We start from the raw sequence: 17,181 nt of genomic DNA, 5'->3' as shown, positions 1-17,181 counted from the left end.
TGCACAATGCCAATGGAAAGAAGCTGATCTGAGAGTACTATTAACTCAAAGATTTAAATTGCATGCACTTTTGAAAAAGGCAAAATATTGAGACAGGAAATACAGCCATAGTTGGCAGGAGTCTGGAGGAGAGGCCACAGTGGTTAGGACATCCCAGGGTGTCCTCAGGGCTGGGGTTCTCCTATTTGTAGCACACTGGTGGAGACATCATTGTGCAAACACAGCTAGCAGTTGTGCATTGCTTTCTCTATCCCTGAGCATAAAGTTTAAGCTGAACTTTTGAAACTGAGTTTTATACTGTGGCTGACTCTTTGTGAAGAATAAAATCGATGAACCACACATGCCTTTAACCCTCCCCCCTTTATATTTTTAGATTCTTAATCCTTTCTTTTTTGAACAGTGTGAAGATTTGGTTGTAGTCTTCATTATGGAGTACTCTTAAAAATTAAAACATTGGGTTCTTTTTTGTGTTACTTAATTATTTTGCCAATTTAATGGCACTTGAAATTATTTACTCAGAAATAAAGAGCACATTTAAGGATATTAAAAAAAACTTCAATATAAAAGTGAAAATTAGCAGTTGCCTTCATAGGCATCAGCTATGTAATATTTAGCTTTAACTAATGCTAACTTAATTTAAAATAAAATCCCAAACCATTTCAATTGGTGTAATTTATACAGTTTAAGTGGTTCAAGTCTCAATCTATTTTATACAGATTACATTTTTTAAAAAGCTTGGTGAGTTAGGGACCAAAAATATTTAAGAGGGACATACAAATATTCCAACCAGAGAAAAAAACAAAACATGAAAGTACAAAATGAATGAAATAATTCATATTAAAACCCTAAAATCAACCATAAAATAATTGTGCTATTAAAGAGGTTATCTATACCAGCTAAAGACAGCAAAAATCTGAACATTAGGGTAGATGGGTCCAAAGTCTCATCATTAGTAGCTAAGTCACTGTTGACAATTGATAACTTTGGGGAAAGGAGTAGTGGATTTCTTTGATATACCCTTGGTATATCAAAATGGGTCCACTTCAGGGCCCGTATCCAAGAATAATTGGGCAATATAAATGGGACTTTATAGGTTTTTAAAAATGGACACGAAAATGTGTGGTGAGGGTGGATCTAAGAGGAGTTGGGGAACGGAAGTAAATATGATCAAAATATGTTGCATGAAACTCTCAAAAAAAGTCTCATAAAAGAAAAGTCAAGTTGTAAAAGTTCTTTTCTCTTTCTCTATTGAGGATAGAAATCAGAGTCTAGCTAAGGTGTCAGAGATGATAAACTGAGAGGATAGTAGGATAAGTTGCATAAACTGCTATCTCTTAAGAAAAATGTGTTATTGATATTGTGAGTAATTTTCAAAGCAACTGTGCAATAGAGGGAAGAATTCATGGAAGCATGAACTTCAGCTTTAAAAGGTTTAAGGGCCATGATCTGTCCTAACATCTGCATGTAGTAGAGCAGAATAATTGAAGATAATACTTTAGAAATCATTGATAATTTTCATACTCAGATTCTTAAACCACTTCTGATGTAGTTCAGATGGAAAGTTAAAGGGAAATCCAAAACATTAATAATGAATTTGACTTTGAATCAAATAGCACTGAAGCCAGTCCTGTATTGATGTACCTGTAAGAGGAATCTGGTACCTCTTGGAAGAAGAGTTAATAATCAGACAAAACCACTCTCATGAAATAGAATTGTCACAATGAGCATCTCATGTTGGTACTGGATAATTATCTCCTGAATACCATCCTTTAAAGTGGAACTTAGGATAAAGTGGCAAACCACTCACAAAGCTGAACTGTTAACATTTCTACATTTACTTATAAGTTTGAGTCACTGACCTTCATATAACACTTGGGCTTTATGCCCATGTAAATGAGTCTAGACTAGAAGTTTGAGGAACCAGTGAACATTTATGAACAGTTATCAGAATTCCACAAGCCCCTAAACTTTATAGTTCATCTTTAGAATGGTCTGTTACTAAGAAATAAATAATGATACCAAAAATAAAATTATAGTGAGAAAAATACAAGACTTAGGATAGATTGGAGGATGCTGGGTACATGGAGGCAAAGAAAGACAGAAAAAGAGAAAAATGAGAATGAATATGCAAAAGTCATACTACAGTCCAGTGTTGTCTCTTTGGGAATATTTCACACCCTCCTAAATAACTTTAGATGGTATAATACCAAGCTCACACTGGCTTTCAAAAAAGATCATCTTTATTAGCATTATGGCATGATTGATTATATTTCACTAACTCTTAGTTGCTATAAATTTTTATCTTATTTTGCCATGTCCTATTGCCATTTAAATCAAGTTTTGTGGAGTTCGAAACTATAGCTCAGTGATGCAAAATGTGCTTAGTAAATACAGGCCTTGGGTACTGTCTCTAGCATCCCTAAATGTAAAAGAATGAAGATAGAAAGAAAGATAACATCATTTTGAGTTGGACTAATTTATTTTTTGCTGTTTTGTTTTCTCCTAAGGATCTCCTGGACCTAAAGGACAAAAGGGAGAGAAGGGGAGTGTAGGCGGATCAAGTAAGTTGATGACTACTTTTTTTCCTGTGTCAATTTTTATAATAATGTAGGATTGTGATATTAGTGGCATAGGCTTGAAACAAAGGTTGAGAATTTTAACACTGATTCACAGAGCTTCTGTAGAAGCCACAGATTTCTCCAAATAAAACATGCTAATTAAAATAAAACAAATAGATTAGATTATATAACTCTTTCAAACTCATTACCCACTTGTTTTTTTTTATTTTTTATTTTATTTTTTCGATGAACACTATTTTCTAAAATCACATAGAAAATAGTTCGATTTTCTACATCAATTTCTATCCACTGGAAGGAAATCAAGCCCATGAGTAGAAACAATCAGAGGCCTCTTACACACTAAGTATGCTTAACAGAAACTGATATATAGATATTAGGAAAACCTGAAGACCTTAACCTAGTTATTCTCTGGAAGCTATGGCTTTTGTTTCATTTTGGTTTTTTTTCTAAAACCTTGAAAATGTCATATTACACACTTTCCAACCTTCAGAGGAATAGCTTTCACATCAGGGAGCTTCCTTAATGGAATGCAGGCTTCTTATTGAATTGCACAAAACCAGGGCATCGAGCACTAAATATTAAATATCCGCTGATATGTCTAGGCCATCAGTAATTTTATGTGTATAGGATGAATATGCTTTAATGTAATAATTTTGAAGAGAATGTAGTACACACACACACACACACACACACCACACTTAGATTCTTCAAATCAAAGAGCGCCTCTTCTGTCTTCCCAGGAGAGTCTACCTGTGAAATACATGTTATGAGCATGTGTGGGGTGAACAACAGCCATGCTCTGATCATTCAGTTAGACATACCATGGTAAAGTCCTCATTTAAAAAAAAAACTTTGCTGTTGTGATCAATTTTGTAAATATAGAATCAGCATGTCTTGGTTATCTAAAAAAAAAATACCACATAGAGATGGCACAATTAGACAGTATAAGGTTATCATTGTGATGAGCCATTGGAGTCTAACATCACCATGGTGATTTTTGAAGTTGAACAACATATTGCAGTGGTGGATTTCTCAGAACTTTAGTACTTTCCCCCACTGCTCTTAGCATATTAAGGCAACATAAACACATTCCTTTGCCCATATATTTTATCAAGTGGCCAGTTTTGGGTTGGATGCTTGTTAACCACCTTTATCTCCTTTCTCTTCCATCCCATTTAGATTCAGTTGACCTCTTAGCCCCCGGTCGTTAAGTTTCTGTGTACCTTTGTCTCTATTTCTATTTTCTCATACTTTTTATAAAAGTGTTTTGATCTCATCTCCTTTCCCCAGGGCTTTCTTTAGGCTTTAGTTGAGTTTGGCATGTAAGGAGCTTCTCTACTTTAGTCTCTATATTGAAAAGCGATACTGCTTTCTGTTTCCCAGTTACCAAATGATTTTTAATAATTTTTCAGCTATGGCTAGAAATTTAAATTAAGAACTCGCACAGCTGTTTTGGACTGAATACTTCCTTTGAGAAAGCAGTAAGAGCTATTTTTGTGTATGAGCATATACAGCCTCTTGGTTCTTTTACATGTGTCCCCAAAGACAATGTAAAGGCAATTTTAAACTATTCCAAGAGAAGAAATAATAATATGCCTATACATCTAACATAATAGGTCCTGGTTTTCTGTGTTTAATATGTAATCTCATGTGCTTTGACCTTTTTCTCTCAGTCAGTAGACATCCTAAATTAGAGAGGAGCCACAATTGTCACAAAGTGGTTGTTTATTTTCCTATTCTTGAAGGGTCAATAATTTTTGCTTGCTTTATATTTATATTTGCCTTTAATAAGCAGTGCTACATTCTACATTTCCCTGTGCCATTTTATGAGAATACTATTAAATAGAGAATTTACTAGAAGCAGAATCAATTGTTCAAATGTCATATGCATTTTACAATGAAGTCTGGCAAGTGCCTCAAAAATGGTGCTACCACTTATTCTGCATAGAATTGTCCAATTCTTTACATTTTAATTATTATCTTTAAACTTTGTATGGAATGAATTCAATGTATATTTTTTATACTTTGGGCATGATTTAAATATAGTAAAATAACCATGATTTCCTCTTTCATATGCATGTCAGGATCAGTATAACTCCCTGATCATATTGGGGCAAGACCCTTTTAAGATCAGCTGGGCTGGGCAGAGCACCCTACTATCATCTCCTTAAAAGACCTTTCACCTCTGGACAAGTCATCAACACAAGTGACTTCTGGGATCCTTTTGCAACTCCTTCAAATGACATTGGTTCCTGTGTCATGCCATGCCTGGCTTCTTGTAACTTCTTCTAACCCTGGGTGCTGTTGGGGCCTCCATTGACATAAGTACCTTATGGCATATGCTCTGCTACAATGACTCCCATCCCCTGGCACCTTTTACCTAGATGCTCTACCTGTTGAGTAGAGGGATGTTCCTGCCTTCTTCAGACCTTCTGCTGTTCCCCTCACCTAACTGTGCAGAATCCTATTAAATTCTAAGAAAAACTTAATTGATATTGATTAAGTATTAGTTCTTGAAATGTAAGATATTTTCCTCAAATACAAATAGAGATTGAAATAGGGGTCTGTCCATCCATTCATTCACTAATTCATTTAACATAAATTCATTCATTGTGTACCAATTGGAGAAAGACTTAACAGGTATAAATATGTTTTTTTCTAACTTTATAAGACTAATTACCTCTAGGAGATACAAATACATCAGTTATAAACAAACCAGAGAACACTGTCCCAGGAAAAGAATAGGGCTATACAAATATTGAAAGGAGATAATTAACTTTAGTAGTCTAATATATTAAAAATAGCTCTATTTTTATTGCTTGTTTCACTTTGCTACCTTCTTATTCCCAAAATTGAAGTGTGTGTATGTGTGTGTGTAGATATATATATATATATATATATATACACATATCTCACATATAATTATATACTATGTAGAAATCTATATATGAAAAAGAAATATAAAAGTTGTACTTTTATAATAATTTTATATTTGAATGAGAACCAAACTTTACTTCAATAATTGCTTACCGATTTTAAACAAAAACATTTTGATCATAAAGAAAAAGCAATGCTTATTTTTATTCTAGAAAGCTCTTTACATTTGTTTGCCTTTTATATTTTAAATATGTGTGTGTGTGTGTATACTGGAAACTAAATATTGCAGTAGAAATGGAGATATTTTGTACAAGTTATAATAAGGGAGAAAATACAGAACAAGAGAACAAAAGAAAACAAAATGCAGGAACAATAAAGATATAATACACCATGTTGTTTCCATGTTGATGCCTCTTTGTGAGTAAACAGAACATGTTTTTCAGGACTTTCCTCTGTACTTTAACACTAAACCCTAAAGTCTGCAGCATTAAGATAGTAGCAGATTACTAATTGTATGCCTGTGTATATCTCACTTTTCCTATTTTATGCTCTGTTAATGATCATGTCAATTCCTACCTCACAGGGTTGTTGTGGGGACCAAAATATGTGTGAAGATGTCTGTAAAACCATGAAGACCTTTAAAGTCTTAAGAATAGTTCATAGCAGTCTTTTTATTTTTTTTTAACAGAACAGCTGTTCATTGTAAATTTTATGCAGACCTGGTAAATCTCTAATCATATCAGGACTGAAAGAATATAAAAATGCCAAGAGCCATATGTATTTAATTTAAATTTAAAAAATTTTTAAATAAGACAAGATTTCTATGTTATATGGAACAATGCACGTGTGCCCAGAACATAAGTCAGTGAGTTTGTCTCAGCAAAGAAGAAGATTGTGTAAGGAAGAGAAGCAGCTAAACCAGAGGCCAAATGTCAAACTAATAAAACAAGCTTGGGCTATGCAGGACAGAACCTGAGCCCATTTCTGTCGAGCATGTTCTAAGAAGGACAGCAACAAATTTGCATTGTTACTGGTACAAGGTTTTGTCTCTGCCTTTGTGCCTCCAAGGTCTGATGAAATGTGTCTCCGAGGAAAAGAAAGATGGAATTAGCCAATGATTTTGGGAGTCTGTAGTATGAATGGACTAGTTATTCTGTGAAAACATCTAGAGAAACCTGGATTTGTACCTGTGGCTTAATTGGCCTGTGCTGTGGAGTGTGGGTGACTCTTTTCTTGTGCCAGATGCATTGCTGTGGAAAATTTTGGCTTCATACAGAATGACCCCAATCCCAGCTGTGCTGGCATACGAATTCTAGGAATTCAGTTAAGTCATCTTACATCCAAAACTACACGTATACGGTTAAGTGTGGAATATTAACCTGAACTTTCCAAATTAGAGAAGAAGGCTCTGTTTTTCTCTTTAGATAAAAATAGATGCTGAATGCCCTGTTCAGAAGCATCAATTATCCCATCTTTTATAGGGTATAATGAAAAGTGAAAATGCTATGTTCTGTTGCCATGCTAACTAGAAAGGGTGTTTCAATCAAGCAAGGGGACCGTGTAAGTAAACGCTGAGAGGCACCATTGAAGAGTCCTGTTGCTTATCTGTGGTGTGTCAGCATGCTGTGCTCGTGATCAAGAAAAGAGACAGGATGTGAATTTTGGGCATCTTCTTTTGAACCTCATACAATGAAATGAAAATAAAGTGTACTTGCTTTGATTTACACTGAAAACTCAACTCGATCTTAAGTAAACTTCTGGTCTTTCTTAAAACATTCAGTTGATTAAAGTTAAACCCTTCCCCCATCACTAGCTAATTATACTAATGGATATTCAGAGAATACTTGCTGCATACCAGGTGCTTTTTTTGTGCATTTTCAAATCTAATGCTCGGAAAGCCAGTGGGGTAAATGCTATTACTATCAACATTTAATGAACTGGAATCTAAAGTTAACTGCTTATAAAGAAAAACAGCACAAACTCAAAGCTATGCTTCCCAGTTTCCAAATTCTCATGACTCCGTGAAATGCTTCCAAATCACTGAAGTATTCTATGCATATAAACCCTAAAAATATTGAATATGGAGGTGGAGAGAGAGAGTAGACTTGTAATTAGCATTTCTATTTTTCCAGAATGAGTCTTATAATTTGAAGATCTCAAGGAGATAAAAATGTGTAGATTAGGTCCAGAATTCCAGAAGTATACTACTGAGTCATCTGTATTTATGTTTCCACCAGCGTAACTACTGTGTATATTGCCTGCGTTCCCCACCTCGAGTCTATTACTCAGACACATCGTCTTCCTGGAAGTGCTCTCAAGACTTCCATTATCACTAATGAGAGTTACTTACGTGCACCTTGCGAAGAGCTACCTGCTAATAGTCTACCTTTATTTCAGTAACTGACTCAGTTTTCACACTTTAGTTTCTCTAGATGCTTTTATGCACTATTCCTTTGCACTTAGTGTGTCTTCTTTTTCTAAATTTGAGTGTGCTTTTTCCACAGTAGCACTAGTTATGAGCTAGCAAACATGGTCCAGTATACCTAAGCAGGAGCAACTCTCAGTAAATTAAACAAATGCTACCAACTTATAACAGTTGTGTTTTTGGATATCACTTCCAGGGATGCCCTGAATTGTTAATAAAACTATACAGCATTCTCATGACACAATAAATATAGCCTTAATAATTTTATTGTTATGTCTTGTAAATAGGGATTTGAATCAGCAACTGATACATACTTAGCTTGTCCTGTTCAATTCCTCTTCCCACTGACTATCAGAGCCTGAACTCTACCAGGTCCAATCAGAAGAGGGGAAAGTCAATATAATTCTATTCAGGATTTGTGCTAACAAATTTAAAATTTATACAGTATGAACAGGGGTTTGGAGAGAGAAAGGAAACCCAAAATGCCATGTCACATCCTTTCCTAACCTGTGAGCAAACGAGGATTTCCCGACATCCCATCCCTAGTTATGAGCCACTTCCTTCTGTGCTACAATGAGGAATTCTGCTTTATAGGAACACAGTATCACATACTTATTCACATTAAAGCACCTTATAAGTGTAGGCTCACAACCTATTATTTGGTTTCCTCAACCTTCATTGTCTGGAAGCATGCAACTGTTAGGAACTGAGTCTTAAGATCAGTTCCCTAGAAAAACAGCTCGACTACACAGGATGTGTCCAAGACATCTATGCACACTTGCATTAGAGCTTAAGCTAATTACCCTTAATCATTGCCTAGGGCACTCTTATTTTATTCCTCCCACAAATCCTCATGCCCTGAACAATACACTTCAGAGTAAAATATGTGAATTCCAGAAATATTGCAAAGCAGTTTAAATGTCTCTAATGTGAATTGTGCAGCAAAATGGCTCTATCTCCTAGTGATATTTTGTGGGAGTCAGAAGTTTCACTTCCACTGGAATAGTGTCAAGTGTGACTAAACATAATTTTCAGTTTTCTATGCACAATATTTTCATAAAACCCCATATGGTTTACAGCATGACTCATTAGACTCTAGTAAAATAGTCAAATGTTCTTTTATAAAGTGCTAAGTGAAACTCTCTCATGTGATATTAACATTTATTTTTTAATATTAATTTTTAAATTATTTTAGTAGTTCTTTGAGATTTTCTTATGATGTCTTTGGATCATATTTATTCTCCTCTCAACTTTTTCCAGATTGACTCCTGCTTCCGTACCCAACCCAACTTTGTGTCTCAATAAATAAATCAAGACCAATTTGTGTTACCCACATATTTGTGGATGTGACTACTGGTGCATGGTCAACTTACCAGGAGAAATTGATTTTCTCTCTCTCAGCAGCTATCAATTGTCTGCAACTTCTTGGCTTGGAATGGGGCATCTCACCAAATTCTTTCTCTTTGTGGCATGATTAGGCCGGGCTTGAGCATGAACCAGTATTGTGCATGCTGTTACAACTTCTGTGACTTGCATGCAGAAATGGAGGGATCTGGGATCATTGTGGGAGAAGAGATCATCTACCACCATGCACTTTTTACACCTCTCCTTCCACAATGATCCCTGACCCCTCCATTTCAGATAACCACACTGTCACCTATGGGAATACAATCTGTGCATCCAAAGAACATGGGTGTTCTGATCACAAGAAGTAAACCGTTGAATCATGGTTATTAATATCTACTGAGGAATCTAATAGATCCTTAGTGAATATTTTGAAAATTTAAAATCAGACATTTTTTTTTTAGGTGGCAGCAAGCCTGAGCCCTTGTACAGTTAGGCAAATGTTGTGACACTGAGTTGCACTGTCTACTAGCTTTCTCATTGTTCTGACAAATGCACGTTATAGAAGGGCTTGCTTTGACCCACAGTTTGAAGGTGTCTTATACAATAGCAGGGAAGTTACGGGGAGTTTTGAGCCTGAGATATCTGGCCCTGTTTTCTCTATGGTTAGGAAGCACAGGGAGAACCATATTGGTTCTCAGCTTCTTTTCTCCTTTGTAGTCATTCCTGGAAACCCAGAACAGGTGGAGGTGCCTCCCACAGTTATGGTTGATCTCCTTACCTTATTTAATGTACTCTGGAGTCCTCCAGACAGACATTCCCAAAGGTTAGACTCCCAAGTAATTCTACTTTCTGTCAAATTGACAATGTTAGCCATCATTTCAAACCCTTAAATAAGAAATTTGTTTGTTTGTTTGTTTATGGCATTAGTCTCACTACATATCTCAGTCTGGCCTCAAAATTGTGATCCTCCTATCTTGGCTTCGTAAGTCCTGGGATTACAGGCATGCCCTGCTATGGCAAGCTAAAAAGATGATCTTTTTGAACATTTTCTATATGTCAAATCATAACCTAGCAGGTCTCGTTAACCAACCTTTATCTCCCATTTAAATCTAAAGAAAATCCTGCTTTTTCAAGTTTCTGTACACTGGATGACATACTTATTTTATCTCTTATTTATGGATACACAAACACAAAATCTAAGTGAAAGGGGAAAAGAAAAACAAGATGGTCTTATACTGTCAGAATAAGCTGATTTGTCTTATTCACAGTTCTGGACATTAGAGTCAAAACCTGAAGTGCCAGCAGGGTCATTTTCTCTACCACCTCTCTGAGTAGTAATGTTGGTGTTAAAACTTACAAGAATAATTTCCCTTGCATTTTCTCTGTACTGATTTTGTAACTTTAAATTTCAGTAATGTTCCTTAATAGTATGCCATTTCATGAAATAACAAGAATTGTTACCCAGGAAGTTTTACCTGAATTTACAATGACCAAGTTTTTTAAAAAATTAATGTCAATTAATGACCTTGACCATCCTTATCTTCTTCCTCAAATAATTACCACCAATATATTTGTGAGAACAGGTAAGTAGGGCTGAGAGTGGTGGTACAATGTAATTTCAGCATTTCAGAGGCTGGGGCAGGAGGACTGCAAATTTGAGGTCAGCTTAGGTTATATAGTGAGGAACTTTGGTTAAAAAAGGAAAGCAATAAACAACAAAAACAAATAAAAAAAACTGAACTGAAAGGTAACAAAACTCCCTCACTAAAGAAATAAATGTATTGTCTCATGCAAAAATTCTACAAGATGAGTCTTACTTTATGAATAGCATGACACAGGACATATTGGGGTTCTTTAAAGAAACAAAACTAATGAGGGGTGTGTGTGTGTGTGTGTGTGTGTGTGTGTGTGTGTGTATGTATACAAACTCACAAAGGCATTAAAATAATAATAGCACCAAGAATCACATCAATGAGATGAGAACCTGGCAGTTCCTCTGACACTGAGGCTGAGTCCCTTAGCATCTGAAACCATCTCACGACGGCTGCCCCTTACTGGCGACAAGGCAGATAACCAGTAGTTGCTCATTCTACAAGGCTGTGTGCCTTCATTGTCCCAATCTGGCCCTAGGAGACTGAAAGTTTCCATGGTCCAGAACAAAAGCTTGGAAACTGTGGTTCTGCTGGCAGTGAAGGAAGCAGCAGCAGCAACAACAACAGAGCAGATTAACTGCAGCACGATGAAGGATGAACGCTTTCTTCGGCCACATCCGTTTTTTCCGTGCTGGTACCAGAAGGTACTGCCCACATCCAGGGCAGGTCTTCGCATAGCAATCAAGGCGCTCAAGATACTTCTTCCTGTGAGGCCCCTACTCGGGCAATTCTAATGTGGGGCAAGTTGACATCAAAACCAAGTATATTACAGGAGTTGAACTAAATCTTCAGGACTCAGTCTCTCTATGCATGTCTCTTAGATTTCATATCTGTCACCTTTGTTGACAATAGATTCATGCTGAGCCATATTATCTTTACATCTCGCCACTTCTTCCCCCTTCAATCATTCTCTGATTCATGTCTGCTTGGGGGGCTGAGTTTTCTCTTGGCTACTGTGTTCAGTGATGGGTGTACTCATTCCCTGACAATGCACTAAATGCCTGGTAATTAGGAAGACATGATTTCCTTTTCACAATCTCCAGGGTACAAGAAAACAACAGGTCACTGAACAACCACACCGTGTGTGTCAATAATATTTAGGAACAATCTTGCTGATTACTGATTGGATGGCCATTTTAGCCCTTCAGTTCTCTCACAGTAGGAATGAGTTATAATCAAGCAACCACACTGCATCCCAGTAGCCACTGGTTTAGAAGTTATTCGTGATCTGTGGGATGTAGAGGAATAACCTCTGGGGATTCAGTTTCGTGCCTGTAGCAGACTTGACATTGAGATCCCCTTTCATGAGGTTTGGGCCATCAGCTAGGATGGATGCTTCATAAGAATTGTTTGGGGAATTAAGGAGGGAAAAGTGGTCAAAGGCTTTTTATTATGTAGTCATTTGCTGTTGCCATCACTGTTTTATAAGCACTAGGCCAGGTAACAGAATCTTTAAGAAGCAATGTAATGAATAATCTCCCACTGCACCCAGCACTTTGCAATGCATTTCTTTTTTAATTGATAAATAGATTTCTCTCTTGTATAATACATTCCAGCTAGTTTCTCCCCCTTCACTCCCCACAACTCTGTCAGTTCCCTTCTCTCCATATACACTCCTCCTCAATTTTACTTCAGACAATAAATAATAATAATAATAATAATAATAATAATAATAATAATAATAATAAATTCAGGCTTCCTTCTAAGAGACTACAACCAAACACAATAAGACAAGACAAAAACCATCCTATCCAGGCTGGACAAGACAACCAAATAGGAGAAAAAGGGTTATTGTTAAGGGTCCCACAAAACACTAAGCTAACAGCCATAACATATACACAGAAGACCTGGTACAGACCCTTACAGACCCTGTGCTTGCTGCTTTAGTCTTAATTAACTCAGTGGGCTATGCTCTCTGGCTATATCACTTCTAACTCCTAGTCTTTCCTCCCCAGTTCTATAGGATTCCCTGGGGCTTTGAGAGGAGAGATCAGAAATGCCCTCACTTGAGTCTCATAATCTATTCCTGCACTTTCCTCACGAGGGGTCAGAACCTTTAAAAACTTCCATAACACCTGCTAGAAGTGTAGTTTGTCTATGCACTTGGAAACTGGGTTCAGTTCATATTCAACTCAAAGACAACATTATAGTCAATCTTGATCCAACTTTTCCCCTCAGACCTTAATGGAAGACATAGTGTTTTAAATTAGACCTCATCAGAGTTCCATACTGAGATGGTTGTCATAAAAAAATGAAAAGAATTAAGCAAAAAGTGTAGAGCTGTGTGCACATAGTTGTAAGTCCAGTTTGTAACACAGTTGGGACTAGAAACTGTTCTCTTCAGCTTTCAGGAGAGATAAATATATCCTTTCAAGGCACTGGCTCATCTATCCCTGAACAGACACTTAAGGTATTCTTAAAATAGAGTGTTTGCTAATTCCATCTAACTTAGATCCCATTTATTGAGAGCCACCTTTCAGTAGATGTATTTTTCTGCTTTATTATTATCCAAACAAAAGAAGGCAGTCCATTTTTTTTTTCATATCTTTAGTGAGTTTCTACTTTGACTACACAACAAAGGTCAAACAAATGGAAGCAACTATATTCTGGATAAGAAGACTTATCTTTTGACTTTTTGAGGCTTCAAATACTCTCTCTAAATACTGCTAGGTGCAGCAGTGGTCCATAATACATTATACATTATACATATAATATATTATACATATAATACATATAATACATATAATATATTATACATATAATACAATATAGCCACTCCTACTAGGAGTCAACGTAATAAAGAACACACACACACACACACACACACACACACACACACTCCACACACACACACACACACGTCTTTTACCTGTTCCATTAAGTCAGTCTGTTTATAGCTTTTGCATAGACAAAAACATTTGTAAACATAAACATATGCCACCAGGACTGTATGGTGTCTCTCAGTTGCCTCCAAATCTAACTCAAGGTATAAACACTCAGTAAATTGTGAGAATTTTATTTTCATATAAGTCAGAAAACTCTACTAACTTGTCAGAGCTGACAGTAACTAAGCAGACTAAACTCTAGCGGGCCAAATTTCGAACATGTTTTCTCCCTAAACCTCACCTTTTAAGTCCCCTTACAATCCATGACTCTGCAGGATAATTTTCAAAATAAATAATGACTAATTTCATTCGATTTTACTTTCATACTATTCATCTATATTACTTCATACATTAGGATACATCGTTTTACATACTGTACAATTTTCCATCCTAACCCCAAGATACATGTCTTACCGTATGTATTTATTCTGTAAGTGATCAGATGAGGGTTTGCAGAGGTTCATTCATTCATCAGTGCCTCAATGGCTTACAAAGAAGGACATGCAAATTTTCTCAAAGTCAGTCTGAAATGTACAAACTTAGAATTCAGAATTCACAGTGCCCTATGTGATAAAAATTCTTTTAAGGTAGTGTTGCTCTAAATGAAATTTGATCACATTCTTAATCTTTGACCTGGCGATTGAGGAACTCTGTGTCCTAATTGAGATGCAAATAATTAAATAAATTAAACAACTCATAAATAGGCAAGTTACACACTGTAAGTTGCTGAAATTTCTCCCTATAAGTACCTTTACAAATTAAGACTCATTTGTAAGTGTAACTGGATTGTTCTGATATGACAAATATTCTCATAAAGAGTTCTCACTCTTCTACAGAAATTTATTTCACTGAACTTTTACAACCCCCAATACTGTTTTTATCTTGAGTATTTATCCCACTCTTGGCAAGAGTATCTTAAATCCACAATGATTCAATATGTTTATATAGACAATTTAAATATAGCAACAGAAGCCCTTTTAAACCTTTTTTATATTGAAGTAAGCTACTCAAAATTGTGCTTACAATAATATCTAAATGGAACATAATATTTTATACTGGCAAGTCCTCAATATTTATTCAGATAGTTGTTGAAGCATTTAGTTAAAAACCATGACTAGTTTTGAGAAGTGATTTATTGATGGCATTAACAAAATATTTACCATCTAGCTTACTCTGGAGATTTCAAATATTGATCAATTTGATCTTAAATATTGAAATAAAATTGTGTACCATCATCATCTTCTAAGATTAAAAGGGCCTATAGTCTACAATACTTTAATAAAAATTCTGAAGACCGTTTTTGTTTTTTATTCAAATTTCTGCTGTGAGGTGTGTCAAGAATGTAATCATATCTGCTTGAAATCTCAGAGAGTGACCTGATTTTAGAAAATATTTGTACATATATTGAAGCAAAAATTATTTCATACAGGATTAAGGTACACTCTAATTTGTTGAGCCCAATCTACAAAAATGGGAGCACGCCCAGAGAAGATCTGACATGCTGGAGCTATAGCCAAAACCACCAAGAATTGGTAGAGACATGAGAAACAGAGAAGAAGAAAGCACAGATTCTACCCAGCTTTGAAAAAGAGCTGGGCCTGGCAGCTCCATGATTGCAGTCTTATGGCTTCCTAACTTGTAAACTTCTATTTTAAGCTACACAGCCACAGTCATTTGTTAGGGCAATCCTTGAAAAGACATCTTTGGATCCACCTTCTCCCAAACTTCATTCCAGTAATCAGTCTCTCTCTCTCTCTCTCTCTCTCTCTCTCTCTCTCTCTCTCTCTCTCTCTCTCTCTCTCTCTCTCTCTCTCTCTCTCTCTCTCTCTCTCTCTCTCCATCTGAGGATGGGCACCAGCCCTGCTTAGGCATGTAAAAGAATGAAAGTGATATCTGTACATAATGAGGAAGTATACTCACAATCCTCATATAACTTCCTTCCCTCTGCACTCAGGCTGGCAGGGTGCTGTCTCCTCTTTCTGCTCTTCTGCATTTCTAGAGGGGTTGAGATTGCATGTCAGTGTCACAGTAGAAAAAACAAACTCAAAAGTCAAACAGCCAAATTCAATTTCTACTGAATATGTGTCACTCTAGCAGAACTGTAAAGTTAAAGGTCATTAAGACAAACCACTGTAAGTTGAGAGCTGTCTGTAAATGGAAGTATCAGTTCTCCATTGGTCATTTATAACTTTAAGGGAAGGTGTGTACATGAAGCACTTTCATCGTTTAGAGATCTAATGAGGCTTTATCACCATTGGTGTGAATGTGCCATTTTCTTCTTTAAGTAAAATACATTTCAAACAAAGAAAACAAGGAAGGCAATTTACAGTAAACAAGTGCTAAGTAGCCACAGATGCTCCAACACCTGGATTTGTAAAATCTCAACATTTACCATATTAACTGCCTAACCTAGTTGAGTATATTAACACACAGAAAGCAAATGTGGGGTATTTTCAAAGGCAATGGTATAAGTTATCTTATTAATTAATGAATGAATTAACTAAACAAATAGCCTCCTGTTTTGGATTTGGCTTTACCTGCAGTTTTCTCATGAGGGAACAGGTCCTTGTCTCACATATTCAAATCTCCTTGTGTTTGAGGCGGCTAAGTTGACATTTATTCAGAAGATATTGTCTCATGAGTCAGCAGCTGAGCAACAGGTCTTTGGTCTGAGCTGGAGAGAATCGGGTTTTAGAATATGTACAGTTGCTGACCAGAGGCTCCACCTGGCCTCCATGCTCTGCCAAGCTTACAGTAGCCAACAAAGTAAGTTACTCCCATAATAGGACTCAAAATTATTATGTGGATTAAATCAATATTTTTGTCATGGTGTACCTTGCTTTTCCTACACATTAAACTACCTCTTGTAGAGAGTTTAAAAATAATACATTCCATTCTATTGTTTTATTCCAATATTTTAACAATTTGATTTAAACATCTTCAGAAGCCCTTCATTCAAGAGGATCTCATTATTTATTCACATATATGACCTACCTGTCTTATGACATAAGACAGGTCTTGTGATATAAGCCCTAGGTTACCTCACACATTCTGCTGTGTGCTGGGAACTTAGTAAAGGTCTAAATAAAGAAGGGAAACTAATTGAGTTGATAGTGCTTCAACATGGGCCAGTAATGATAACAGAATGTAAAAGAGAAAAAAAGAAATCTATGCACACCTGGAATTGAGAGTGGAGAATTGAGAAGGCAGACAGAGAGATAAGCAAGGAAGAAGTCAGATAAGGTCCCAGAAACAATGGGTATGGAAGCTTATATGGAACATTGTAGAGCTAAATGACTGGAAAAAGGTGAAGGAGGAGGAAGGAGGGGGAAGTAGAGGAGAAGAAGAAGAAGGAGAAAAAGAAGACAACGACAACGATGACAGAATAGTTTCTCTAAGGATCAAGGAGAGAGTGG

The 17,181-nt window shown here is 36.2% G+C and overlaps 1 protein-coding gene across 4 annotated transcripts in view; it reads left to right on the top strand.

The window, feature by feature from the left end:
* The window catches only part of Msr1 (macrophage scavenger receptor 1), a 99,519-nt gene that overhangs the window by 32,105 nt on the left and 50,233 nt on the right, over positions 1-17,181 (top strand). For 3 of the 4 annotated variants that reach the window (XM_006509311.3, XM_006509312.3, NM_001113326.1), the window contains exon 8: positions 2,508-2,561. In XM_006509311.3, the coding sequence (XP_006509374.1) occupies positions 2,508-2,561 (54 nt within the window). Of the gene's footprint in view, positions 1-2,507; positions 2,562-4,663; positions 7,195-17,181 lie in introns of those variants that run through there. The other variant, NM_031195.2, reaches the window with a different exon arrangement.

This window comes from Mus musculus, chromosome 8, assembly GCF_000001635.26.
Source record: "Mus musculus strain C57BL/6J chromosome 8, GRCm38.p6 C57BL/6J".
Taxonomy (NCBI): Eukaryota; Metazoa; Chordata; class Mammalia; order Rodentia; family Muridae; genus Mus; species Mus musculus.
Note: the sequence above shows the minus strand (reverse complement) of the source record. Positions and strands in the feature narration are given on the sequence as shown.